At 45.0% G+C, this 22,778-nt stretch overlaps 2 protein-coding genes across 3 annotated transcripts in view; both read right to left on the bottom strand.

Annotated features, from left to right (window-relative positions):
- ddx10 (DEAD (Asp-Glu-Ala-Asp) box polypeptide 10) overlaps positions 1–13,602 on the bottom strand; it is a 63,212-nt gene extending 49,610 nt beyond the window's left edge. The window contains exons 1-10 of one of the 2 annotated variants that reach the window (XM_029627497.1): positions 13,282–13,602; positions 12,381–12,441; positions 12,152–12,282; positions 11,859–12,017; positions 11,603–11,723; positions 11,193–11,382; positions 8,803–8,929; positions 8,529–8,691; positions 7,684–7,768; positions 3,753–3,854 (exon numbers count right to left, since the gene is read on the bottom strand). In XM_029627497.1, coding sequence (XP_029483357.1) covers positions 3,753–3,854; positions 7,684–7,768; positions 8,529–8,691; positions 8,803–8,929; positions 11,193–11,382; positions 11,603–11,723; positions 11,859–12,017; positions 12,152–12,282; positions 12,381–12,441; positions 13,282–13,497 — 1,355 coding nt within the window. In that variant the 5' untranslated portion in view covers positions 13,498–13,602. The remainder of the gene's footprint in view (positions 1–3,752; positions 3,855–7,683; positions 7,769–8,528; positions 8,692–8,802; positions 8,930–11,192; positions 11,383–11,602; positions 11,724–11,858; positions 12,018–12,151; positions 12,283–12,380; positions 12,442–13,281) is intronic. The other variant, XM_029627496.2, reaches the window with a different exon arrangement.
- A 687-nt stretch (positions 13,603–14,289) lies between these two features.
- On the bottom strand, positions 14,290–22,229 carry zw10 (zw10 kinetochore protein). The gene is made up of 15 exons (XM_029627498.2): positions 22,034–22,229; positions 20,072–20,206; positions 19,862–19,963; positions 19,421–19,658; positions 18,718–18,870; positions 18,258–18,452; positions 17,831–17,982; positions 17,151–17,333; positions 16,654–16,883; positions 16,449–16,520; positions 16,191–16,360; positions 15,840–15,970; positions 15,212–15,343; positions 14,878–15,080; positions 14,290–14,708 (listed from the first exon to the last, which is right to left on the bottom strand). Exons 1-15 carry the CDS (start codon positions 22,136–22,138, stop codon positions 14,582–14,584), a joined length of 2,328 nt encoding a protein of 775 aa, XP_029483358.1. The 5' UTR covers positions 22,139–22,229; the 3' UTR covers positions 14,290–14,581.
- Between the last annotated feature and the right edge of the window lie 549 nt (positions 22,230–22,778).

Genomic DNA, 22,778 nt, shown 5'->3' with positions numbered 1-22,778 from the left:
CAGATTCATTTTCCTATCGCTTCCTCAAGGTGTCAACAGTCTTCAGACATAGTTAAAGGCTTTTATTTTGAAAAATGAGCCAGAACGATAACATCGCGTCAAGTGGTCACATGAGTTTTGCTCGCGCAACAGAGTTTGGATAGGTATTGCTTTTCCCTCTCCTACTGTGAAAGACATTTGCGGTTGATATATTATTGATTATATATATTTAAAACAACCTGAGGATTGATTATAAAAAAAGTTTGACATGTTTCTGTGGACATTATGGAAACTGTGGAATTTGTGTCTGCGTCGTCATGACCGCTCTTTCCTGTGGATTTCTGAACATAACGTGCCAAACAAACGGAGGTATTTTGGATATAAAAAATCATCTTTATGGAACAAAAGGAACATTTGTTGTGTAACTGGGAGTCTCGTGAAGATCAAAGGTAAACGATTAATTTGATTGCTTTTCTGATTTTCGTGACCAAGCTACCTGATGCTAAGTGTACTTAATGTTTTGTCATGCGATCGACAAACTTACTCAAACGCTTGGAGTGCTTTCGCTGTAAAGCATCATTTCAAAATCTGACACGAAAGGTGGATTAACAAAAGGCTAAGATGTGTTTTCCTATATTGCACTTGTGATTTCATAAATATAACAATTTTTAGTAATATTTATTGAATGTAGCGCTATGCTATTCAGCGGTTGTTGATGACACTTATCCCGTTAGTGGGATTGCAGCCAAAACAAGTTAAGAAGCCCTCCTGCTCTCCACTCATTACCTGTTTTAACTGCACCAGTTTGAACTCGTTACCTGTATAAAAGACACCTGTCCACACACTCAATCAAACAGACTCCAACCTCTCCACAATGGCCAAGACCAGAGAGCTGTGTAAGGACAACAGGGATAAAATTGTACACCTGCACAAGGCTGGGATGGGCTACAGGACAATAGGCAAGCAGCTTGGTGAGAAGGCAACTGTTGGCGCAATTATTAGAAAATGGAAGAAGTTCAAGATGACGGTCAATCACCCTCGGTCTGGGGCTCCATGCAAGATCTCACCTCGTGGGGCATCAATTATCATGAGGAAGGTGAGGGATCAGCCCAGAACTACACGGCAGGACCTGGTCAATGACCTGAAGAGAGCTGGTGAACACAGTCTCAAAGAAAACCATTAATAACACTACGCCGTCATGGATTAAAATCCTGCAGCGCACGCAAGGTCCCCCTGCTCAAGCCAGCGCATGTCCAGGCCCGTCTGAAGTTTGCCAAAGACCATCTGAATGATCCAGAGGAGGAATGAGAGAAGGTCATGTGGTCTGACGAGACAAAAATAGCTTTTTGGTCTAAACTCCACTCGCCGTGTTGGAGGAGGAAGAAGGATGAGTACAACCCCAAGAACACCATCCCAACCGTGAAGCATGGAGGTGGAAACATCATTCTTTGGGGATGCTTTTCTGCAAAGGGGACAGGACGACTGCATCGTATTGAGGGGAGGATGGATGGGGCCATGTATCGCGAGATCTTGGCCAACAACCTTCTTCCCTCAGTAAGAGCATTGAAGATGGGTCGTGGATGGGTCTTCCAGCATGACAACGACCCGAAACACACAGCCAGGGCAACTAAGGAGCTGTTCTGTAAGAAGCATCTCAAGGTCCTGGAGTGGCCTAGCCAGTCTCCAGACCTAAACCCAATAGAAAAGCTTTGGAGGGAGCTGAAAGTCCGTATTGCCCAGCAACAGCCCCGAAACCTGAAGGATCTGGAGAAGGTCTGTATGGAGGAGTGGGCCAAAATCCCTGCTGCAGTGTGTGCAACCCTGGTCAAGAACTACAGGAAACGTATGATCTCTGTAATTGCAAACAAAGGTTTCTGTACCAAATATTAAGTTCTGCTTTTCTGATGTATCAAATACTTATGTCATGCAATACAATGCAAATTAATTACTTAAAAACCATATGATGTGATTTTCTGGATTTTTGTTTTAGATTCCATCTCTCACAGTTGAAGTGTACCTATGATAAAAATTACATACCTCTATATGCAAAAAACCTGCAAAATCGGCAGTGTATCAAATACTTGTTCTCCCCACTGTATATATCAGTGTCAAAGCATATGAACCAACAGGTTATCGAGCAAACAACTAAATTATCACAACACGTGTTTCCCCCTGGATTGGCTTCCCCTGTGATTTTACCCACGTAACACTAGTGGTCCAGAGCTCACTGGAGCTGCAAACTCCGTGTTTTAAGTTCGTTGCAGACAGGCAAGCAGAGAGACAAATGTGACTGACAGAACATGAACAAACCTCCATGCAAAGCCATGTGATTTACAGGATATTTTCTACCTGCAGAGTTTGTATTTGTTGGCTTTATGTATGCTATTTTTACCTAGTTGGCAAAAGTCTTGATCTCTGGCTCCTCCGCTTGTCATTTGTGTCTCTTAATTTCATCAAACAGTGCACTTAAAGCACCAGACAAGCTCAGTGCATAGAGGCGATTGATTTTATTACAACACAGGATGTTGATTTGTTCATGTTTATTAATACAAGGATTCCCTGCACAAAAATCTACCCTCGTGTTCCAGCAGCATAAGGGCAGTGTGTCGTGGCGGGATAGCTTGCGTCACATCCATCCCATGACCAGTGTTAACGCTGAGACCTGCTTTTCATCGGTCTTAAATTTTCCGATATGTGCGGCGAGAAATTGTCACTTTTGCACTTGTTTTCAAGGGTGCACCTCAAATATTGCCTCCCCTCCCACCTCAGTGCAAGCGAGCCAATATTACACAGGTATACTTGCTAAACCTGGCGCATGGGGTGGAGAACACAAGCGCGCCAGTTTCTACATGCTGATATATATCTCGATGTGTGAGTAATATTATTGTATGTTATACAGCACCTTGGGCATGAGAACCGCTTTATAAAAATTAATTTTCCTTCTAATTATTTTTGTGCAAGTGTGAAAAAGAGTGATGTGTGTGTGTGTGTAAACAAATTTGTGCATGTGGAAGAGAGAGTGCGTGTGTGTATATGTGCTGTGGGGGCATCATGCTGGGTCTGCTGCTTATCAGCATTTAGCCAGAGGGGCTTAGGCCTGGTGTCCTCTGTGATCGCAGAGCCAGTCTCTCTCTCTCTCTCTCTCTCACTCACACACACACCATATTGGCCTATTTACTGCATCGCTCACAGCCCCTCAGCTCCCCCCAAATCCACTCAGTCTCTCCCCGTCTCACACACAACTCCAACAAACAGGAAATCAGACCCCTCGTTATTACAACTTACTGTGACAACAAGTAACTGATGGTGTCAGGCACACACAGCGGACAGGACAAGGGGACAGGTTCGACATCTATATAGCACGCATCTACAACATATTAGAACTACCAGACACAATATGAGGTTGTTTCAGAATCAGAAATGTGAGGAAAGTCAGCTGGCTCACTTGATGACCATGCCTGCTTTGTGAAATCTCCCCCCATCTGTCCAATGCATCTGGTAAGGTGAAATATTCTTTTGAAGCATATGGTATTATGTAGAACATTCTCACATGGCCTCTTTGTTTGTTTATTTGTTGTTGTTTTTTTTGGGGGGGGAGATGAAAGAGCAGGTGGGAAGATGGAGTCAAGGGAATAAAGCTCTAAAACAGTAAGAGACAAAACAAACTACAGACCACCACCTGTTCTGTATTAATTCCTCACATACAGAAGATCTCCACAGCCAACAGCGTTCCCAGTCCCAGTGAAATTACAAGAGGTTGTAGGTGAACTCACTGAATTCTGTTGATGGGGACTTTTTTCTCCTGGAGCTGAGATAGCATGTCCTTCTCTTCTGAGGGCAGCAGAACAAGCAGAGCCTCTCCTCCCTCCTTATACCTGTTTGGGAAAAAACAATTGCATTCTTATTTGAGCTGGCGCAATTATTGTGTAACAAGCTTTTCATATTTACATGAAGTGGGTAAAGTTGGCACTCATTTTACGAGCAGAGCGGCACGGTTGGGATGAGAAGGTTCATTTCCAGAAGTTACAAGCGGTCAGCACTTTTTTTTTTGACAGGCGTGTCACCAAAGCTGTGTGGTATTCATTAGGTATGTCGTAGGTCATTTTCAAAAGATGCATTAAAGGCGAAAAATGCCAATTATGACAATAACCGTGGCCATTTGCACGACAAGTAATCGTTACCCCAAATTCCATAATCGTCACATCCCTAATTCTTATTTTATTTCCTAAATGTATGAATACGTTGCAATTGGCCAATAATGCAGAGGAGTGGGTGTAATAATGTAAAATAATGATACGGCTCAAACTCAAATGCGTACATAACTTGTGCAATCAATCTGCAAAATCTGCACAGTTAATGGTACGCTTCTTACGATCATGAACGACTTCTTTGTATGGTTTCGTGAACAAGTTAGAGGCACAGGGAGACAGATGGGGTGCAAGAGAAAGAGAGAGAGGTGGCAGAGAGCTACGTTCCTCCTCACACCAAGAGGAGCTGTGAAATACATGCAGTCAGACAGAGAGAGAGATATTACCTCAACTAAGGAACCCCCTTTATATAGCCTCGGTGGATATTTTACTGCTGCTGTTTAATTCATTTGTTACTTTTATTTTTAATTTAGAGAGAGAGAGAGTAAACACACAAGTGAGAGCGTGTGCGAGAGAGAGTGCAAGCATGCAAGAGAGAGAGAGCGAGCAAGAGAGAGAGAGAGCGAGCAAGAGAGAGAGAGAGCGAGCAAGAGAGAGAGAGAGCGAGCAAGAGAGAGAGAGAGCGAGCAAGAGAGAGAGAGCGCGAGCAAGAGAGAGAGAGCGCGAGCAAGAGAGAGAGAGCGCGAGCGAGCAGGAGAGAGAGAGCGAGCAGGAGAGAGAGAGCGAGCAGGAGAGAGAGAGCGAGCAGGAGAGAGAGAGCGAGCAGGAGAGAGAGCGAGCAGGAGAGAGAGCAAGCGAGAGCGAGAGAGCAAGCGAGCGAGCGAGAGAGAGAGAGCAAGCGAGAGAGAGAGAGAGAGCAAGCGAGAGAGAGAGAGAGAGAGAGCAAGCGAGAGAGAGAGAGAGAGAGAGCAAGCAGGCGGAGAGAGAGAGAGAGAGAGCAAGCAGGCGGAGAGAGAGAGAGAGAGAGCAAGCAGGCGGAGAGAGAGAGAGAGAGAGCAAGCAGGCGGAGAGAGAGAGAGAGAGAGCAAGCAGGCGGAGAGAGCGAGAGAGAGAGCAAGCAGGCGGAGAGAGAGAGAGAGAGAGCAAGCAGGCGGAGAGAGAGAGAGAGAGAGCAAGCAGGCGGAGAGAGAGAGAGAGAGAGCAAGCAGGCGGAGAGAGAGAGAGAGAGAGCAAGCAGGCGGAGAGAGAGAGAGAGAGAGCAAGCAGGCGGAGAGAGAGAGAGAGAGAGCAAGCAGGCGGAGAGAGAGAGAGCAAGCAGGCGGAGAGAGAGAGAGAGCAAGCAGGCGGAGAGAGAGAGAGAGAGAGCAAGCAGGCGGAGAGAGAGAGAGAGAGAGCAAGCAGGCGGAGAGAGAGAGAGAGAGCAAGCAGGCGGAGAGAGAGAGAGAGAGCAAGCAGGCGGAGAGAGAGAGAGAGAGCAAGCAGGCGGAGAGAGAGAGAGAGCAAGCAGGCGGAGAGAGAGAGAGAGAGCAAGCAGGCGGAGAGAGAGAGAGAGCAAGCAGGCGGAGAGAGAGAGAGAGCAAGCAGGCGGAGAGAGAGAGAGAGCAAGCAGGCGGAGAGAGAGAGAGAGCAAGCAGGCGGAGAGAGAGAGAGAGCAAGCAGGCGGAGAGAGAGAGAGAGCAAGCAGGCGGAGAGAGAGAGAGAGCAAGCAGGCGGAGAGAGAGAGAGAGCAAGCAGGCGGAGAGAGAGAGAGCAAGCAGGCGGAGAGAGAGAGAGAGCAAGCAGGCGGAGAGAGAGAGAGAGCAAGCAGGCGGAGAGAGAGAGAGAGCAAGCAGGCGGAGAGAGAGAGAGAGCAAGCAGGCGGAGAGAGAGAGAGAGCAAGCAGGCGGAGAGAGAGAGAGAGCAAGCAGGCGGAGAGAGAGAGCAAGCAGGCGGAGAGAGAGAGCAAGCAGGCGGAGAGAGAGAGCAAGCAGGCGGAGAGAGAGAGCAAGCAGGCGGAGAGAGAGAGCAAGCAGGCGGAGAGAGAGCAAGCAGGCGGAGAGAGAGAGCAAGCAGGCGGAGAGAGAGAGCAAGCAGGCGGAGAGAGAGAGCAAGCAGGCGGAGAGAGAGAGCAAGCAGGCGGAGAGAGAGAGCAAGCAGGCGGAGAGAGAGAGCAAGCAGGCGGAGAGAGAGAGCAAGCAGGAGAGAGAGCAAGCAGGAGAGAGAGCAAGCAGGAGAGAGAGCAAGCAGGAGAGAGAGCAAGCAGGAGAGAGAGAGCGAGAGCAAGCAGGAGAGAGAGAGAGCGAGATAGAACAGGAGAGAGAGAGAGAGACAAATGGAAACAGAGCTGTGGAGGCTGATGCTACACTACAGTCCTGGTTGGTAGAGTGCACATGATGAGCACTTGGCCTTCCTTCAAACTCACTGACTCCCAAAATGGAATAACACCAGGCAGCTAGGGGACATCTCACTCCAACAGCAGCAGGAAGCTGAAAGCATCCCAACATATACAAATGGCTGATTGCAATAAGCCCAGAAAGGATTACCCTTCAGTCCTGTCACGCCACACAAAAGAACCGGCACGCAAGAGGTTTGTCAAGGGGTACGGCAACACAAAAGCAAAACAAATTGAGAGAAGAGCAGCACCGAGGTTTTAGCAGCTCACTAATCACCGTGGCAGCGCAGCGGCTCGAAGCACATCATGTCTGCTTAAGATGCACATTGCGGCTGTCGGAAAGTGTGCTGCACAGAGCGCCATAGAAGCAACGCACACTAATATCCGTTGTTTTCCTGTCTCAGACACACACTCCCTCTCATTTTCACACTGCTGCAATTACCGGGTGCTACCGGTGAGAGATCACACACAGCCCCATGAGTCAGCACTGCAGTTGGCAAACATGGCCAAAGCTGAGAGATATTCCCCCCACTACACTACTGCTCCCAAGTGTTATCCAAAGGAAGTTCAGTTTACACAACACTTCGGTTCAAAAAAAAAAATACGGTACCAACCGGAGGTAAACATGGTTTGTATCACGTGGCCAATGAACTGCATGTTCAGAATCAACATAGCTGGATGCAAGTTCTCTGCTCAAGCTATTTTTTCTCTCTATCAGCACTGCAAATGGTACCAACTCACCATTGTACTAGCAGAGAACAATACCACACAGCATCATAGTAGGGAGCTCACATTTGAAAGCCAGGCTGATAAAACGTGTCTATAATGACTGTGTGAGGCTGTAGGCTTCGGGGAGAGGTAGTGTGAGAGCTGGAACATACAACACTGCCATCTAGTGAGTAGGTCAACCAACTATTGAGAGGAGAGATTGTGAGATGATGCGATAGGATAATGGCTTGACTTTGAAGGAACCTTCAACTGTTGCACACCGTACAATAACTATAATGGTGGCTTGTTGTGGGTACATGTGTAAATGGCAGTGTCCCTGTAAGATTCAGTAGTACTACACGGTGATAACTTCACTTTAATACTACTGTTGGAGAAACATAGTATTTTCAGGAGGTATGTATAGACTCACTCTGCATATACAATGAAAACATGCCCTTAAAGGAGACGATGCATAGACTGCGAACACACAGTCAATGTCTTTCCTTTCACTCTAGGTCCAGTTAAGAGGGTTATTACCTGGCGGTTCGTCCCACTCTGTGGATGTATGTGTTGGCATCCTCTGGACAGTCAAACTGCAACACCCAGTTCACGGCAGGGAAGTCTGCAAAGTGGGAGGAGAAAACAGAATTATTATTATTATTTACCACAAGCAACAACCTTTTGGCTCTAGTGTCAGAGCAGTACATATTTATTTCATTTTAGGGTTCGTGTTTGAGCTGTGCCCCAAAATATAATATTTGTCCCTACTGACTAGAGACATCCAGACAGTCTGTAGAGTAGCATCTCTGTCCCTACTGACTAGAGACATCCAGACAGTCTGTAGAGTAGCATCTGTCCCTACTGACTAGAGACATCCAGACAGTCTGTAGAGTAGCATCTCTGTCCCTACTGACTAGACATCCAGACAGTCTGTAGAGTAGCATCTCTGTTCCTACTGACTAGAGACATCCAGACAGTCTGTAGAGTAGCATCTCTGTCCCTACTGACTAGAGACATCCAGACAGTCTGTAGAGTAGCATCTGTCCCTACTGACTAGACATCCAGACAGTCTGTAGAGTAGCATCTCTGTCCCTAATGACTAGACATCCAGACAGTCTGTAGAGTAGCATCTCTGTTCCTACTGACTAGAGACATCCAGACAGTCTGTAGAGTAGCATCTGTCCCTACTGACTAGAGACATCCAGACAGTCTGTAGAGTAGCATCTCTGTCCCTACTGACTAGACATCCAGACAGTCTGTAGAGTAGCATCTCTGTTCCTACTGACTAGAGACATCCAGACAGTCTGTAGAGTAGCATCTCTGTCCCTACTGACTAGAGACATCCAGACAGTCTGTAGAGTAGGCTGCTGATGTGTTAGTACCTAGGCCTCTGGCTGCAATGTCTGTGGCGAAGAGCACAGCATTCTTCTTCTTGATGAAGTCATTGTAGACCTCCACCCTCTTCATCTGCTGTTGCTTCCCATGCAGGGCCAGGATGGGCATGCCCGGACGCAGCCGACAGAACACCCGGAACAGGTATTGCACCTACGGAGGGAGAGAGAAAAAGAGGCTTCATGTTTGCAGCCAAGACTACGACTAGACCGTGAAGCGATAAGCCTAATGGAGGAACGTTTGCACAAACTAGCGAAGCCTCACCTCTTTGCAACAGGCGAAGAAGACGATGATTTTCTTCTGCAGGTGGCTCCTGATGAAGGAGAAGAGCATGTTGACTTTCTGGTGCAGCTCACACACCACGTAGTTCTGCTCCAGCGTGGCCGGCGTGCTGCATGGGGACACAGAAACATGTATTCTTTTAATTGGTCTCTTTCAGGTCGTTTGTGTTGTACTTGAACTTGTTGCTACGGAGGACAGAGAACTAAGGAATTGTGTGCCTTAAAAGAATGTTTAAAGCTGGGGTTGCATTTGATTGTACAGCAGACCTGGGTTCAAAAATGCAAGAATTCAAATAATTTCAAAAACTTGAGTTGTGCTTGACTGAACTTGCCTTTTGCAATGAGCCAATGGGAAAGTCCCAAAAGTGCAAACCTCATCCACGGCAACCTGGCACTCCAGGCAGGATAAAGCAAACTCACAAGTATTTGAAATTTCAAATAGTAGGCTATATCCAAGGCATGTCTGTTGTGCAGTGCTCCTGCTTTGCTCCTAACAGGTTTCAGGTCAAATGTGGTTTAAAACACTGACGTGCACTGAGGAGCCCTGATAAGGCTGAATCAGAGGAAGCAGAGAGTTCTCTTTCATCTCTCCCATATAACAAAACAGCTTCAACGTCGAGGACAAAGCCATAAAAGCATAAACACTAAACCAGCCTATCAGCAAAGACTCATCAAAAAAGAAGTACAGCTGGAGCAAAAAGCAGGAGCATAAAACAAGAGTAGTATGATAAAAAGAAAGTGTCAGCTGGTGCCTCTAAACCTGAATTGAAGTTGCTGACATTCAGATAAAAACAGTCTATGTTAACGGTTGACCCAATTAGCATGCGGGCCTGAAAGTGGGAGAGAATCCGCCCTATTAAATCAGCACCTGGCTGCACAGTGACATGTCATTATTTAGTAGAGCAAGGGACTTCACAGAGCCTCCATGACAGCACTCGTATTTGTTGCATGTACCGGCCCACTTTTACCTCCCCCGAATTCATACCACATACTGGATGTCAGTTTGTCCAAACACACTACATGACCAAACGTATGTGGACACCTGCTCGATGAACATCTCATTCCAAAATCATGGGCATTAATATGGAGTTGATCCCCCCCCTTCTTGCTATAACAGCCTCCACTCTTCTTGGAAGGCTTTCCACTAGATGTTGGAACATTGCTGCAGGGACTCGCTTCCATTCAGCCACAAGCATTAGTGAGGTCGGGCACTGATGTCGGGCGATTAGGTCTGGCTCGAAGTCGGCGTTCCAATTTATCCCAAAGGTGTTTGATGGGGTTGCGGTTAGGTCTCTGCTTAGGCCAGTCAAGTTCTTCCACACTGATCTCGACAAACCATTTCTGTATGGACCTCGATTTGTGCACGGGGGCATTGTCACACTGAAACAGTAAAAGGGCCTTCCCCAAACTGTTGCCACAAAGTTGGAAGCACAGAATCGTCTAGAACATCATTCTATGGTGTAGAGTTCCCTTCAGTGGAATTAAGAGTCCTAGCCCGAACCATAAAAACAACCCCAGACCATTATTCCTCCTCCACCAAACATTACAGTTGGTACTATGCATTGGGGTAGGTAGCGCAAAACCCAGTTTAGTCTGTCGGACTGACAGATGGTGAAGCGTGATTCATCACTCCAGAGAACGCATTTCCAATGCCCCAGAGTTCAATGGTCGGCCATGGAAACCCATTTCATGAAGCTCCCGACGAACAGTTCTTGTGCTGATGTTGCTTCCAGAGGCAGTTAGGAACTGCCTCTGGGGCATTGGAGGGAAGACGATTTTTACACTTAAGCACTCAGCGATCCCGTTCTGTGAGCTTGTATGGCCTACCACTTCACGGCTGAGCCGTTGATGATCCTAGAAGTTTCCACTATACAAAAACAGCACTTACAGTTGATGAACTGACTTGCTGGAAAAGCGGCATCCTATGACAGTGCCTCGTTGAAAGTCACAGAGCTTAAGGCCATTCTACTGCCAACATTTGTCTATGGAGATTGCATGGCTGTGTGATTAATTGTACAAAACCGTCAGCAACGGGTGTGGCTGAAATAGCTAAATCCACTAATTTGAAGGCGTGTCCACATACACTATATATACAAAAGTATAAGCAATCAATGTAAGCTCCCTGCAATCGCTGAGTAATAACATTCACATGACCTACCAGTGGCTTAGGAGACTCACTGAAATCCCAACAGAATTCAAACATCACCCTGCACAATCATTTTTAACTGTGATATCATGTTTCATTTCCAGAGTTCATAGAAATCCAAGTGACGTTAACACCAACTGACAGATTTGTAAATGCTAAGACTAAGAGTCTACAGACACAGGACTATAGTGGCGTTGTTGTGGTATGTGATATAATAGAGCCCCTACCTGAACTTGGCCTTCTCGTGCACCCAGACGTACTCTGGGTCTTTGAGGCTGAGGCGGGCCAGGTCTTTCACTGACTTGGTCTGTGTGGCTGAGAACAGCAGTGTCTGACGGGTCTTGGGGAGGTTCTCCACTATGGCGTTGATAGTGTCGGCAAAACCCATGTCCAGGATACGATCCGCCTCATCCAAAACTAAAGAAATAAAATCACATGATGTCAACCATGTCAGAAATCCATCTTTTTTTTAACCAATGATCTGACTACAGATCAAAACAAACAGAGCTACTAAATCAAAGTTGCTTAACATTAACAGTAAGAATGTAAAATTCCCATAAACAACTTTGAGCTCTTCACACAGTGAAACTATTTTTATGATGGCCTAGTAGCTAAGGGGTAACTCTACCGCATGTACCTAGCATGTGCAGATCGGAGGCGTGGAACGCAGCAGTCTCGTCCATGTGCTGGAGCAGGCGTCCTGGCGTGCAGATGATGATGTTGGTGCGGTGGATCTTCTCAGACTCATTTTTCAGGTCCTACAAAAAAACATACCACAGAGGAATCCAACATAATAACCAGGCACAAACCTTTAATTTCAAACAACACCAACAGGTGTCAAAACCAACATGAAATGAACTGCCAATACCGGCACTTGAAAGTAAATAAAGTACCTTTCCGCCAATGATGAGGCCGGCAGAGAACTCGTGGTTCTTGCCCACTTTACGGAGTACTTCGAAGGTCTGATAGGCCAGCTCTCGTGTCGGGGAGATGATGAGGGCCCCCAGGCCATCCATGGCTGTCCACTGCTGACGATACAAACACTCCAATACCTGGAAATAACACCAACACGTGTGAACAGCAATGACACATCAATAGCCTCAAATAATGGATGCACACTGCATCTGCCTTCATATCAGCTCGCAATATTGCACAGCTATACAGTAGAAAACAATTGGGTACTCACAGGAATGATAAAGGCCAGTGTTTTTCCAGAGCCCGTCTTTGCAGCACCCAGAACATCTTTACCTTGCAACGCAAAGCCAATGGTCTGTCTCTGTATTTCTGTGGGCTGACGATACTGTGCTTCCATCAGACCTGGAGTAAACAACAAAACTGTCAATGGCATAACAATGGCATGTTGGTCCATATTGCATGGCACAGTCAAGGTAATTTCATAACCAATTGATATTTACCTCGCAGGGTATTCTTAGAGATGGGGAAATCTGAAAACCTCTCAGCATCCTTGGCATTTATCTAGATGACACAGGTGTTAGTTTCTCTCTCTCTCTCACACACACACACTGAAGAGTAATATGATGAAATCATTGTCAAGATAAATAATTTAGCTAACATTACGATATAAACGTTACCTAGCCTAGGAAATCATGAAATGTCTTACAGGACAGGAGTTTGCTTTGATAAAACTGAACACGTGATAGCCTATTTGCAGTCCTAGTGCCGTTTGTGGCGATGCTTTCCATTGCATGTACAGCATAGCCATGCAGATTTACATAGAAAAAAACTAAACGTCACTTGTCAGTCATCAATATTGAATACAATTATTTGGGCGGCAGGTAGCCAAGTGGTTAGATCGAATCTCCGAGCTGACAAGGTAAAAAAAAATATGTCGTTCTGCCCCTGAACAAGGCAGTTACGGAGGTAGGCCGTCATTGTACATAAGAATGTTTTCTTAACTGACTTGCCTAGTTAAATAACTTAAGGAATGTGCACAGAAGTACATGCACGCGATTCATAACATTAGTCTAGCATGTGTTTACATGGATGGTTTTGCGCATGTGATAGAAATTATAACAGTACTGGCAGTACATATATTTGGTAACGTTACTGGCACTCAAAAATCGGGCAAATAATTTCCTGTGGATATTTTACCTCAAATTTCGACCAGCTGAAGGACCAACCGCACAGACAACCACTAAAGTGTATTTTACTCAACATTCTGACCTGTGAAGAAACTTACGTTTTTGTATTGTTTTGTTTCAGACTAATGTTATACCATGAATTGGTATCGGTCTGATTTAATAGGCAATTATCTAGCCTCGCCCTACGTCGTACGCTAAAACAAACGTTGCTTACCTCGTTATATTTGTTGACAAGCCTTTGAATAGCTTCTTTCTCCACCTGCCATTCAGGTCTCCTTTTCTGCCTTTTCGCTTGTTTAACTCGTGTTTTCGTCTTGTTGTATTTCTTCTTCCATCGCTCGAAGTTCTTCACCGGATCAATAGTGTCGGTTGGGTTTTTCTTTCTTATTTTTTTATTGGGGGACACGTTTGGTCGTTTGCCCTTCTCCATGGTTAAATAAACCAATTCAAGAATAATGTTTTAAAAATATTAGGTAAACCGCATGTAAACGCTGGCGCACAAGCATGTAGACGCATAAATATGACGTCACCGCAAGCCGGAAATTTCCACATGGGACGTAGTTCAACGAAAACTGATCAAATGAGCTATTACGCCGGAAACATTTTACGCCAAACGCTGTTGAATTTTTTTCTTAAACGGAAGTTGTAGTAGTAGTTCAGTCGTTGTTCAGAAGAAAAAAAAGCCTGGAATAAGTTGAAAGAAACGCAGACTTCACTCCACTTCTTAGCATGGAAGAATCAATCATTTATAGATGTGAAGTTCACGCCAAACACGTCGCAGACTATATGGATTGAAATTACAACGAGTAGAAACCATAAAATGTAAATGTACTACAACTTCCATTGACTAACACAACGCTCATCAGCGTGACAAACTGTTGAGTAAATTATTTGTTGCAACATTTTTGCAACAGACAAAGTTTTTCAACTTAATGAATACTACCCTAGCTTGTTGAATTTGATAGGAAATGACAATTTCTCGCATAACTAAAATATACATTAACTGATAGATGTACCGGTTGCTCCATGTAGCTACCAGCACTTCTTCAACCATATTCCTGCATTATCAACTCAATGTAATTTCCAAGTACACACAAAAAAAAAATCCAAGCACGAAACATTAAGAAAAATAGTAAAGCATTTGGATTATCATGGTTGAAGAGACATGTAGAAATGTCCCATCTGAACTTTTAAGTTCACACAGTGCTCATTCAGAATGCAGTTTCAGGTACAAATAACTTTATGAAATATTGGAGAAAGAAAACACAGTTTCATGAAAGGCAATAGCCCTAGCCTTTTGCAGTAATGTGGTAGAGCTTGTCCTCATTGTATTAATGGCTTTGCAGGAAGTAGAAGCGTTATTGGGATTTTAAAACAGCAGTTTATATGCCACAGTTATCGTATACAATGGCATATATTGAATTTAAGTTCACAACTAGGCATTAAGATATTAATGAACACTTCTCCACAGCAGTGAAGGAAAGTGCTGCGCATATTAGGGTTGTCTGTTAGAATCAAGAGTCTTTGATTTTGCTGAGAGCCACCGCCCGCCTCTCAGTGTTCTGGAACAAAGCTCGAATCAGGCTCTTCATCTCGGAACTACAGAACTCCAGTGCCAGAGGTCCTTTGCCCTCCGCCCACCTTCAGACAGGAAACAAAGACAAATCAGAGTACTCAGTGGTATACCAATAAAACGACAACCACAATTCCAAAAGTGTACACACGACTACTATAGATACATTTACTTTTTTTATGATGATGAAAATGAAATCGCTTTAATGGCTTTTTGAGAAGCTCCCTTTTTTTGTACCTGTCGACTATCTCCTGCAGGTTAGCTCGCAGCACTATGACCAGCTCCTTGAAGGTGATCCACTTTGTCACGTACACGGATACCTCCTCCTGGTACTTCTTGTTCTTGCTCTCCTCAGGCAGAGGAATGAACACCAGGGGTCCTTCCTCGATAATAGTCTGACAGAGGATGTGTAGGTGCTCCCCATCTTCAGTGGAGATATCCTAGAGGAGCAAATTGCATAGAAACCATAGGATGAGGAAGACCACTCATTCAACCAAGATGAACAATAATGTGCCCTCTGTAAAATCATGGAGAAAACAAGTCACATGATCAAATAAGAACCTGTCCTCACCTCCAGCATCATGATTTTGGCAATCAGCTCTGAGATGGCAGTGTTGAGTAGAGTCCCTATGGCTTTACAGTATATGTTGACTGGTAGAACATCTTGCCAGACTGTGCCCAGCCTCTTCAGCTGATGGATGACCTGCAAATGAAACAAGTCATTTTCAGTGATGGAACAGTGACCACATCCTGTAAGAATTCTAACTGTGCATTTGATACAAGCCAAGCATTTCTAACTTTTGATCTGAAGCTTAAAGAGATAGTTCAGCCAAAAGTTGTTTGGGGCAAATTCCACTTACCTTGAGTTGTCTTGTAGGCCAGTCGTGACAACATCCACAATCATCCGTTGTTTACTTTTGCCACAGGCACGAGTTAGTATAATTAGCATCGTCCCAACAATTGATGGCCTCCTGCTATGCTAATCATGCTTCCTTCAAAGTTTGACCAAAACATACATTTCCCCTGAACTATCCCTTTAACTGATGCTTAACTCACCATTCTAGAATCTTTGATAGTTGCCATTTGAGACAACTTCTTTGAAAATACTGGAGATCTAATGCCATATTTGTGGCTACAGTCATCATATGAACAATTGTAGATCTCTTTCAGCTATACTGCTGGTTCACTTGAACACTGACCTGCCTGACAGCCTTGCTGGCTGCGGAGTAGTTTTCCTCGTCATCCAGGTTGGAGAAGTTGCGTGCCGTGGAGAGACGCTCCAGCATCTCTGCTCTCTGGACGTTCAGCTGGGCCAGGAAGCACTGAGCGCCTGGGGAACACAGCTACAGAGTCAAATAGCTAGAAATCTATTCTCCTTTCACCAAAACTGGAGTTGGGATGTCTCTAGAAGATGATTTGTCTCAAATCTCCCTTGGTCTCATCATCCTTTTTGGAAATAAAAACAACAGCTGTTCAACCCCCACAAAAGCCCATCAGGAGTGTAGCCATTCTAATGCTCGGCAAGCCATGGGACACGCTCATTCCCTTACCTAGTTTCCTGAAGCCGGGCACCAGGTCCACGAAGGTGGCAGCGCCCTCGCTGAGGGGGTCGGGCAGGTGTGGCCTGAACTGGTGGCCGAGGGTGAGCAGGTGGTGGGCGATGTACATGCAGTTGTTGTGCTGGATGGCTGCCAGGTGGGGGAACTTGAGTAGGTTCCCTCTGGAGAACAGACACAGAGAGAAGTCAGTGAGACAGACGGTCTCGGGGGGAAACGTTAATAAAGTATAAATTAACTGAATATACTCACTTATGGTATGTAGGCACAACATCATAGAACAGCTGGAATATATTCCGCACCGTGAAGAACAGTTGGGTAGCACTTCGAGGGACAAATGAGAGAGGGGGGGAGGTGTCATCTTCGCAAAACTCAAAACTTCAGGGAAACACTGGGCTAAAGCTGAAGAGTTATTAATATTATGTCATCATGTGCAGTGGGTAACATGAGAGCGTACCATTGGCTGGAGCTGCCCACGGCCTCGGACAGCGTGTGCAGGGCCAGCTCCATCAGCTGCTGCACCGACTCGCTGATGCGACACACAGGCAGGCACAGCGTCAGTGCACCCAGCTGCTTCTCGTTCTCCAACCGGGGCGCCTCAAGCTTCTTGGCCTTCTGCTTGCCCTTGTTGTCTCCAGAGCCTGGGCTGGGTAGCTTGGGGACTGAGAGCTTAGAATCTGGTGTGATCTGTTGGCAGGAAGTGATGTTAGACGTGAAGCCAAGTCCAACCTCTGTGCATTTACATGCAGTGCAAGATACAAAGCAGTTCACCTGTCCTAGTTGTGTTCATTTTCTCTGGGTATCTGTAGGTTCTGATTTAGTGCATGCATTCACATGTTGAGGTGGCAAGAAACCACATACTGTACATCGGGAGTCATCTGTGTGACTGTGTACCTAATAAATAGAAACCACACAGATAAGACCATGGATAGACTGTAGGAGAACATCACACACTTTGACGGTGTTGTGCATCTCAGAGGTCATCAGCTTGCGTGCCGCCACAATCACGTCTTTGCATTTCTTGCTGGCAAAGTGGCAGTTGATGTCCCGGGCGTACTTGAGCAGCTCGGTGGCGTCTCCCCTGAGGTACTGCATCTCCTTCAGGGACTTCTCAAACTCCTCAGTCTCTTTGATCACCTGGGGGTGAGAACGTACAGGGTGGTATGAATGACAAAATGAAAAGTCTCCTTTCTAGCACGTCTTTGCAGCTAATGTTCTTTACATAGTCTATATCAAGTTATTCATTTAAAAAAATATAGTTATTTGTATCTCTTCAATAAAACCAACAGGAACAAACTGCATTGCTTCATCAATTCTGACCTTTTGCATGGCGAAATGCAAAGATTGTCTAATTTGTCACATATCTGCTGATGAGGGTAAAAAAGTTGGTTGACGTGTGGCTTGGTTGAACCATTTTATGCAGTAAATGTGGAGATTGGTTGAAATGGGGAGCCCTCTTTTTGTACTGCTGTGATGAGTCAGTTGATTCAGAAATAGTGTGGTCATTGGTCAAATTTACAAGCCTTTGCATAATATGCGGGGAATTGTTGATTTTGAGACAAATTCTGATCTCAGAATCCTGGAGGGACTGATAAGGGTGTATTCAGAGTACGTGGTTAGCCTTTGATACATACCACACTGTACTGTTCAAGCTGACTGCTATTGGTTGGGATGGAGTGCAGGAGGCACTCATGGATGATGCAGTGAGACATCTCCTGCCATACCAGGTCTCCCAGTATGACAGACACTTTTCTCTCACCAACTGATACATCTGCAACGGATACGTCTGCAAAGCAAAACAAAAGAGACACATGGCACAGCTCTAAAATGGCGGCTGGCATATCAACTCCTTTCATATTTGCTGTGACCAAAGGATATTTTTTAGTTCAATTGAAACTCAATAATCCTTCTAAACAAGACCATGGGCCAGTTTCCCAGATACAGATAAAGCCTAGTCTTGGGACTAAAAAGCATGACCAATGGAGATTCTCCATTAAAATACTGTAGCTTTTTAGTCTCGGACTCGGCTTAATCTGTGTGTGGGGAACCAGGAGTGCCTACCTAGCAGGTGTGTGTGTAGGGTCTTGAGTACCACCAGGACTTTGGTGTAGACCTGCGAGGGACTTGGGTGCTCCTCGGGGGTCTCGGCACACTGGAGAGAGAGTAGGATGCCCTCGCCTTGCTGCTCCGACACATCCACGTTCAGAGAGGGGTACGTAATCAGGGGCTTCAGCAGGTACTTCAGCAGCACCTGGCCTAGAGCGGGGAGAGGCTGGCTGTCTCATGATAGACTAACAGGATGCTATGGAAGCAGCCTCACAGTGTATGTACAGAACAGAGGCGGTCCACATTGTTAAAACTCAATAGTCTGATTAATACAAACAGAAAATCATACTTATTCAAATAATAAGGGGGTATTTCGCAAGGTGGTTTAAACAAGTTCAACTTCAATAAAATGTAGTCGGCTTTACAGTAAAACATTTATTTTTAATTTTTAAATTGACTGGACACTGGGTCTTACTGAAGAGTTTGATCTTGTGTTGGAGTTCCCCTTGGATGGCCAGGGCCTGGAGGACACAGGAAAGCAGAGGAGGAGGGCTCTGCTGGGGCTCCTTGGTCCCGCCTAGGGTCAGCTGGAGCTCCATCTTCAGGAACGACTTCATCCCCGTCGACTCTGAGGACAGATGGACACACAATCAGTGTCTGTGGTGGCATAACACGGTACCACTGTTCACCTGAGTTAACATGAATCAAGCAGGGACCTCAAGACACAATATTATCACAATAAGTTAGGTGCAGATATGATATATATTTCAATATTGTGATTTTATTGCGATTCGATGTTCCAAACATAATGCTCACCATATGTCTGCTGTATAGGGACAAGAGAGCCATGAAAAACCAGTTTTGACCAGTCATGGAAATAAATGATTGGCTTCTTATTTAAAAAGAAGAAGATGGATAACAAGCTATGCAGGTACAGCCAACTAGCGAAAAAATCATATTGGATATTGTCGAAACGATACTATATAATATCCAAACACGTAACAATTGATTTACCCCCCCCCCATCACTAGAAGAGTGCAATTTACCACAATAAGTCAAATAAAATGCTACCTGATACTTACTAACATCGCATGGTCAATAAATTAAGCTGTGTGCTTAGGAGACCAAGCATCAGACCAGGGTACCCCCCCACACAATGCCTGGGAGAGTCTTTTTACCTTTGGAAGGAGGCAGTTTCCAGACAGCCAGTCTCTTCCACTCATCCCCCAGATGGTAGATGAGGTTCTCTCTCTGGACAGTGAGCTCTGAGCTGAGGGCTCTCAGCAGGGGCAGCTCAGAGTCTTTCCACACCTTCAGAGCGTCTGCACTGTGCCGGGCCTTTTCTAACTGCGTGGCCGAAATGACATACTTCTTCTCCAGTAGGGCTTTGTGAAACTCCTCCATTGCAATGTGAAACTAAATCGACAACAGAAAGACATGTAAATATGCTTTGACAACCTTGACCGATATTGTTGACGATCATCCCAAATTCGTGTCTCGGGCCAGGTACATAGGGACCGAACTCAAGTTATTATAAATAACATTCAGTTGAAACAGGGCCATGTGTAGATATCAGTGGGGACCAGATTAGAGCTACAGTTGGGAGGGATGTAGGCTACCTCTTCTAGGTGCCTGAGCATGGCAATGACACTAGTGTTTCTCTCCAGCTGCTGCTTCAGCTTGGCATGTTCCGTCACAGCTGTATGTAGATTATGCTGCACCTGTATACACACACACAGTCAACAGTAGATCTCTGCCAACTGTCAATCAAATAACACCTCCAAAAACACAAAGCGAACCATGACCCATGAGTAGTTAGTGAAGCTTACCTCTGTCTCAATGCAGCTTTTGAGGATGTCAATTTCTTTAGAGACCTCTTCGGCCTGTCCCATAAGTGCCTCTGCCCCTTGCATGCTAGGTAGGAACTCATTGTACCTCTTGTTAATAATGTCACATACCTCTTCCTATGGAAGAAACGCAGATGGTGAGATTGAGGGAAAGAATCAAAGTGTCAGGCAAAGACGAGAAGAGTCAAAGCTATACAACATTGCATAAATATACCCCTGGTAAAAAAAAAGAGGCACAATACATTATTTTTCAATTTGGGCAGAGTGTACATAGGCACTACCATGACACGTCATGTCATTCAACAGTGGTGTCTAGGTAGAATGGTCACGAGTGATCAAAAGTTGTATAGTGTGCGAGAGTAAACTAGTAACCTAGCTTCTTACTAAGCTAACTTGTTCAGAACACATTGCTAGACAAGTGCTTAGTAAGGCGCTAGCGTAGCTAGCTAGGTACAGCTACTTCTGACATGATCCTTATCTGTAACGTTATAGCTACTAGTTTGTAACTAGCTAGTAACTTTAGTGTAGTCAACTAGACGTGTGTGTGTCGTAAACAACAGCGTGAGCAACAGTGGAATTGGTGGTTCGCCTTAAAAATAAAAGCTGGTGTTGAAGATATATTGGCACGGGTGTTACGCCCGAGACAAATAATAATTTACATTTTCATTGAAAACGTTATTTTTTATTAATTTATCCATAATATTTCATCTTTCCACAAGATATAGTCCCGACACAAATCTAGGGTTGCTACCCACACCGGCTGGTCGTTGGTTCTTTCAGTTCGGTTGCCAGAGATGTAGGCTAGCTAGTTAGTGGTGGTGTGCGCTAGTGGCGTTTCAATCGGTGACGTCACTTGCTCTGAGACCTTGAAGTAGTGGTTCCCCTTGCTCTGCAATAAGGTGATAAGGCGATAAGTTGGATAGATCGAGTGATAGTGAGACTATCACCATTAGTTTCACTTCCTCACCCGCCATTTTTAAAAAGACCTGACGGGGCTCATTGCCTGCTTGAATTATGCAAAAACGGGAAGCGTTTAGGTCATGTAATTGATTCTGTTGGAAAGGGGAGAAATTGTGCTTTACAATGGTATTTACATTACAGTTGATCATCTGGAAGTATTACGTTTTTGGTGCGCTAAAATAAGGGCAATTGTTTATTTTATTTTTAATAGGGGCAATTGTACGGACCAAGGCGATGTACGAGTTTACGTTATAGTTCCTACACATCACCTATAGTCAAAATAGGCCTTTTATAGGCGAAGTTAATGAGCAACATCATGCTCATGTCAGTACTCTAAAACGCAAACGTAGTCTTACGAGTAGAATTCGGCAATAATGACGTGGAGTTTGTGTGCGCGCATTCATTTTAGCGTGTTTTGGGAGTCGAGCAAGAGTTGACAGCAACCACAGTAGTCGGAGTTGACTGTGCACGACTACGGAAATGTTGGACTGGATGACAGTTTCTGTCACAGCTGCGATTGGTTTTCAAATATTCTGGGGCGGGGCTTAGCGAAAGGTCAAATGTGGCATGATTCGATTCTTTTTTTTATACGTTTGCATCTGTTTCAATGGGGACTTTTATTTTGAAGACAACCCGCCGATTCCAGAATTTCCACTATGTTGCTCGCGCTAATGTAATGTTGTTCACCACACAATGGGACACCTAGCTGCCACTAACAAGGCTGTTGGCATCTAGCTAACCATAGTTAGCAATTGGCTAGCAGCTAAATTAGTTCGGCTAACAATTACTTAAGACAGCCAATCGGGGTAGTTAGCATAACAATTTAGCAAGACTGTTTCGAACGATGAAACCAAATGTTTTAAACGAGTTCGAACGATAATATCACATGTTATATACAATGAGCTAGATAGCTTTGTGTAGAAGTTGGCCGAATGTTTTGATTATTTCGCGGGCTAGGTAACGTTAGCTAAATCGCTTGCTTACCTTAGTTTCTTCTACTTTCCGTGACAGCTTGCTTATTTTACCATTGAGATCTTCTTTTTCAAGTTTACCAGAACTAGCAAGGACTTCTGTCACGAAAGATGCCATAGTTGAAGAACAGCTAGCTGGCTAGCAACAAAATCCTTCAGGGCTGTGTGCAGGTTGAAGAAGCCCGCTCACAATAACCAATCAAATCTGCGTTCCACTTCGTTATACGCCCAGCCTAGAGGAGGGTTTGCCAAACTCGGTCCTGTCCCCCTGTTTTTTTTGCCCTAGTACGCCACAGCCGGCTGAAATAACCAACTCATTATCAAGCTTGGATTATTATTATTTTTTTAAGGCTGTTCTGAGGGCAAAAAGGGCTTAGTAAAATGCTCAAGGTGCAATTTCGAAATTGGGTAGTGCATCTTCAGTTTTCCTGTTGTCATGTGTTAGTCATTGCATACCTTAGAGAGCCATCGATAACTTGCAGACATGTCCAGATCGACTAGCCAATGTCAGCGATTGTTTTTTTTTAACCTAGATTTGGTTGTAATGTTTCATTTACTCGAATACACAGACATGGCAAAATGTATAGAATTGCAAGAAAAAGAGCTTTAAACTGCAACAAGAGGGGTGTGAACAGTTTGTGTCATGAACAGTGCTTGTGCCCATAGAAATAGACACGCACGAGATTCCTCAATGCTGGAAGGGGGGCCTGGTCTAGACTAGGGCAGAAATAATTCCAAAACTTCAACTACCAAATAAT

This window comes from Oncorhynchus nerka, linkage group LG22 (assembly GCF_034236695.1).
Source record: "Oncorhynchus nerka isolate Pitt River linkage group LG22, Oner_Uvic_2.0, whole genome shotgun sequence".
Lineage (NCBI taxonomy): Eukaryota > Metazoa > Chordata > Actinopteri > Salmoniformes > Salmonidae > Oncorhynchus > Oncorhynchus nerka.
This window is presented reverse-complemented; position numbering and strand designations above follow the sequence as displayed.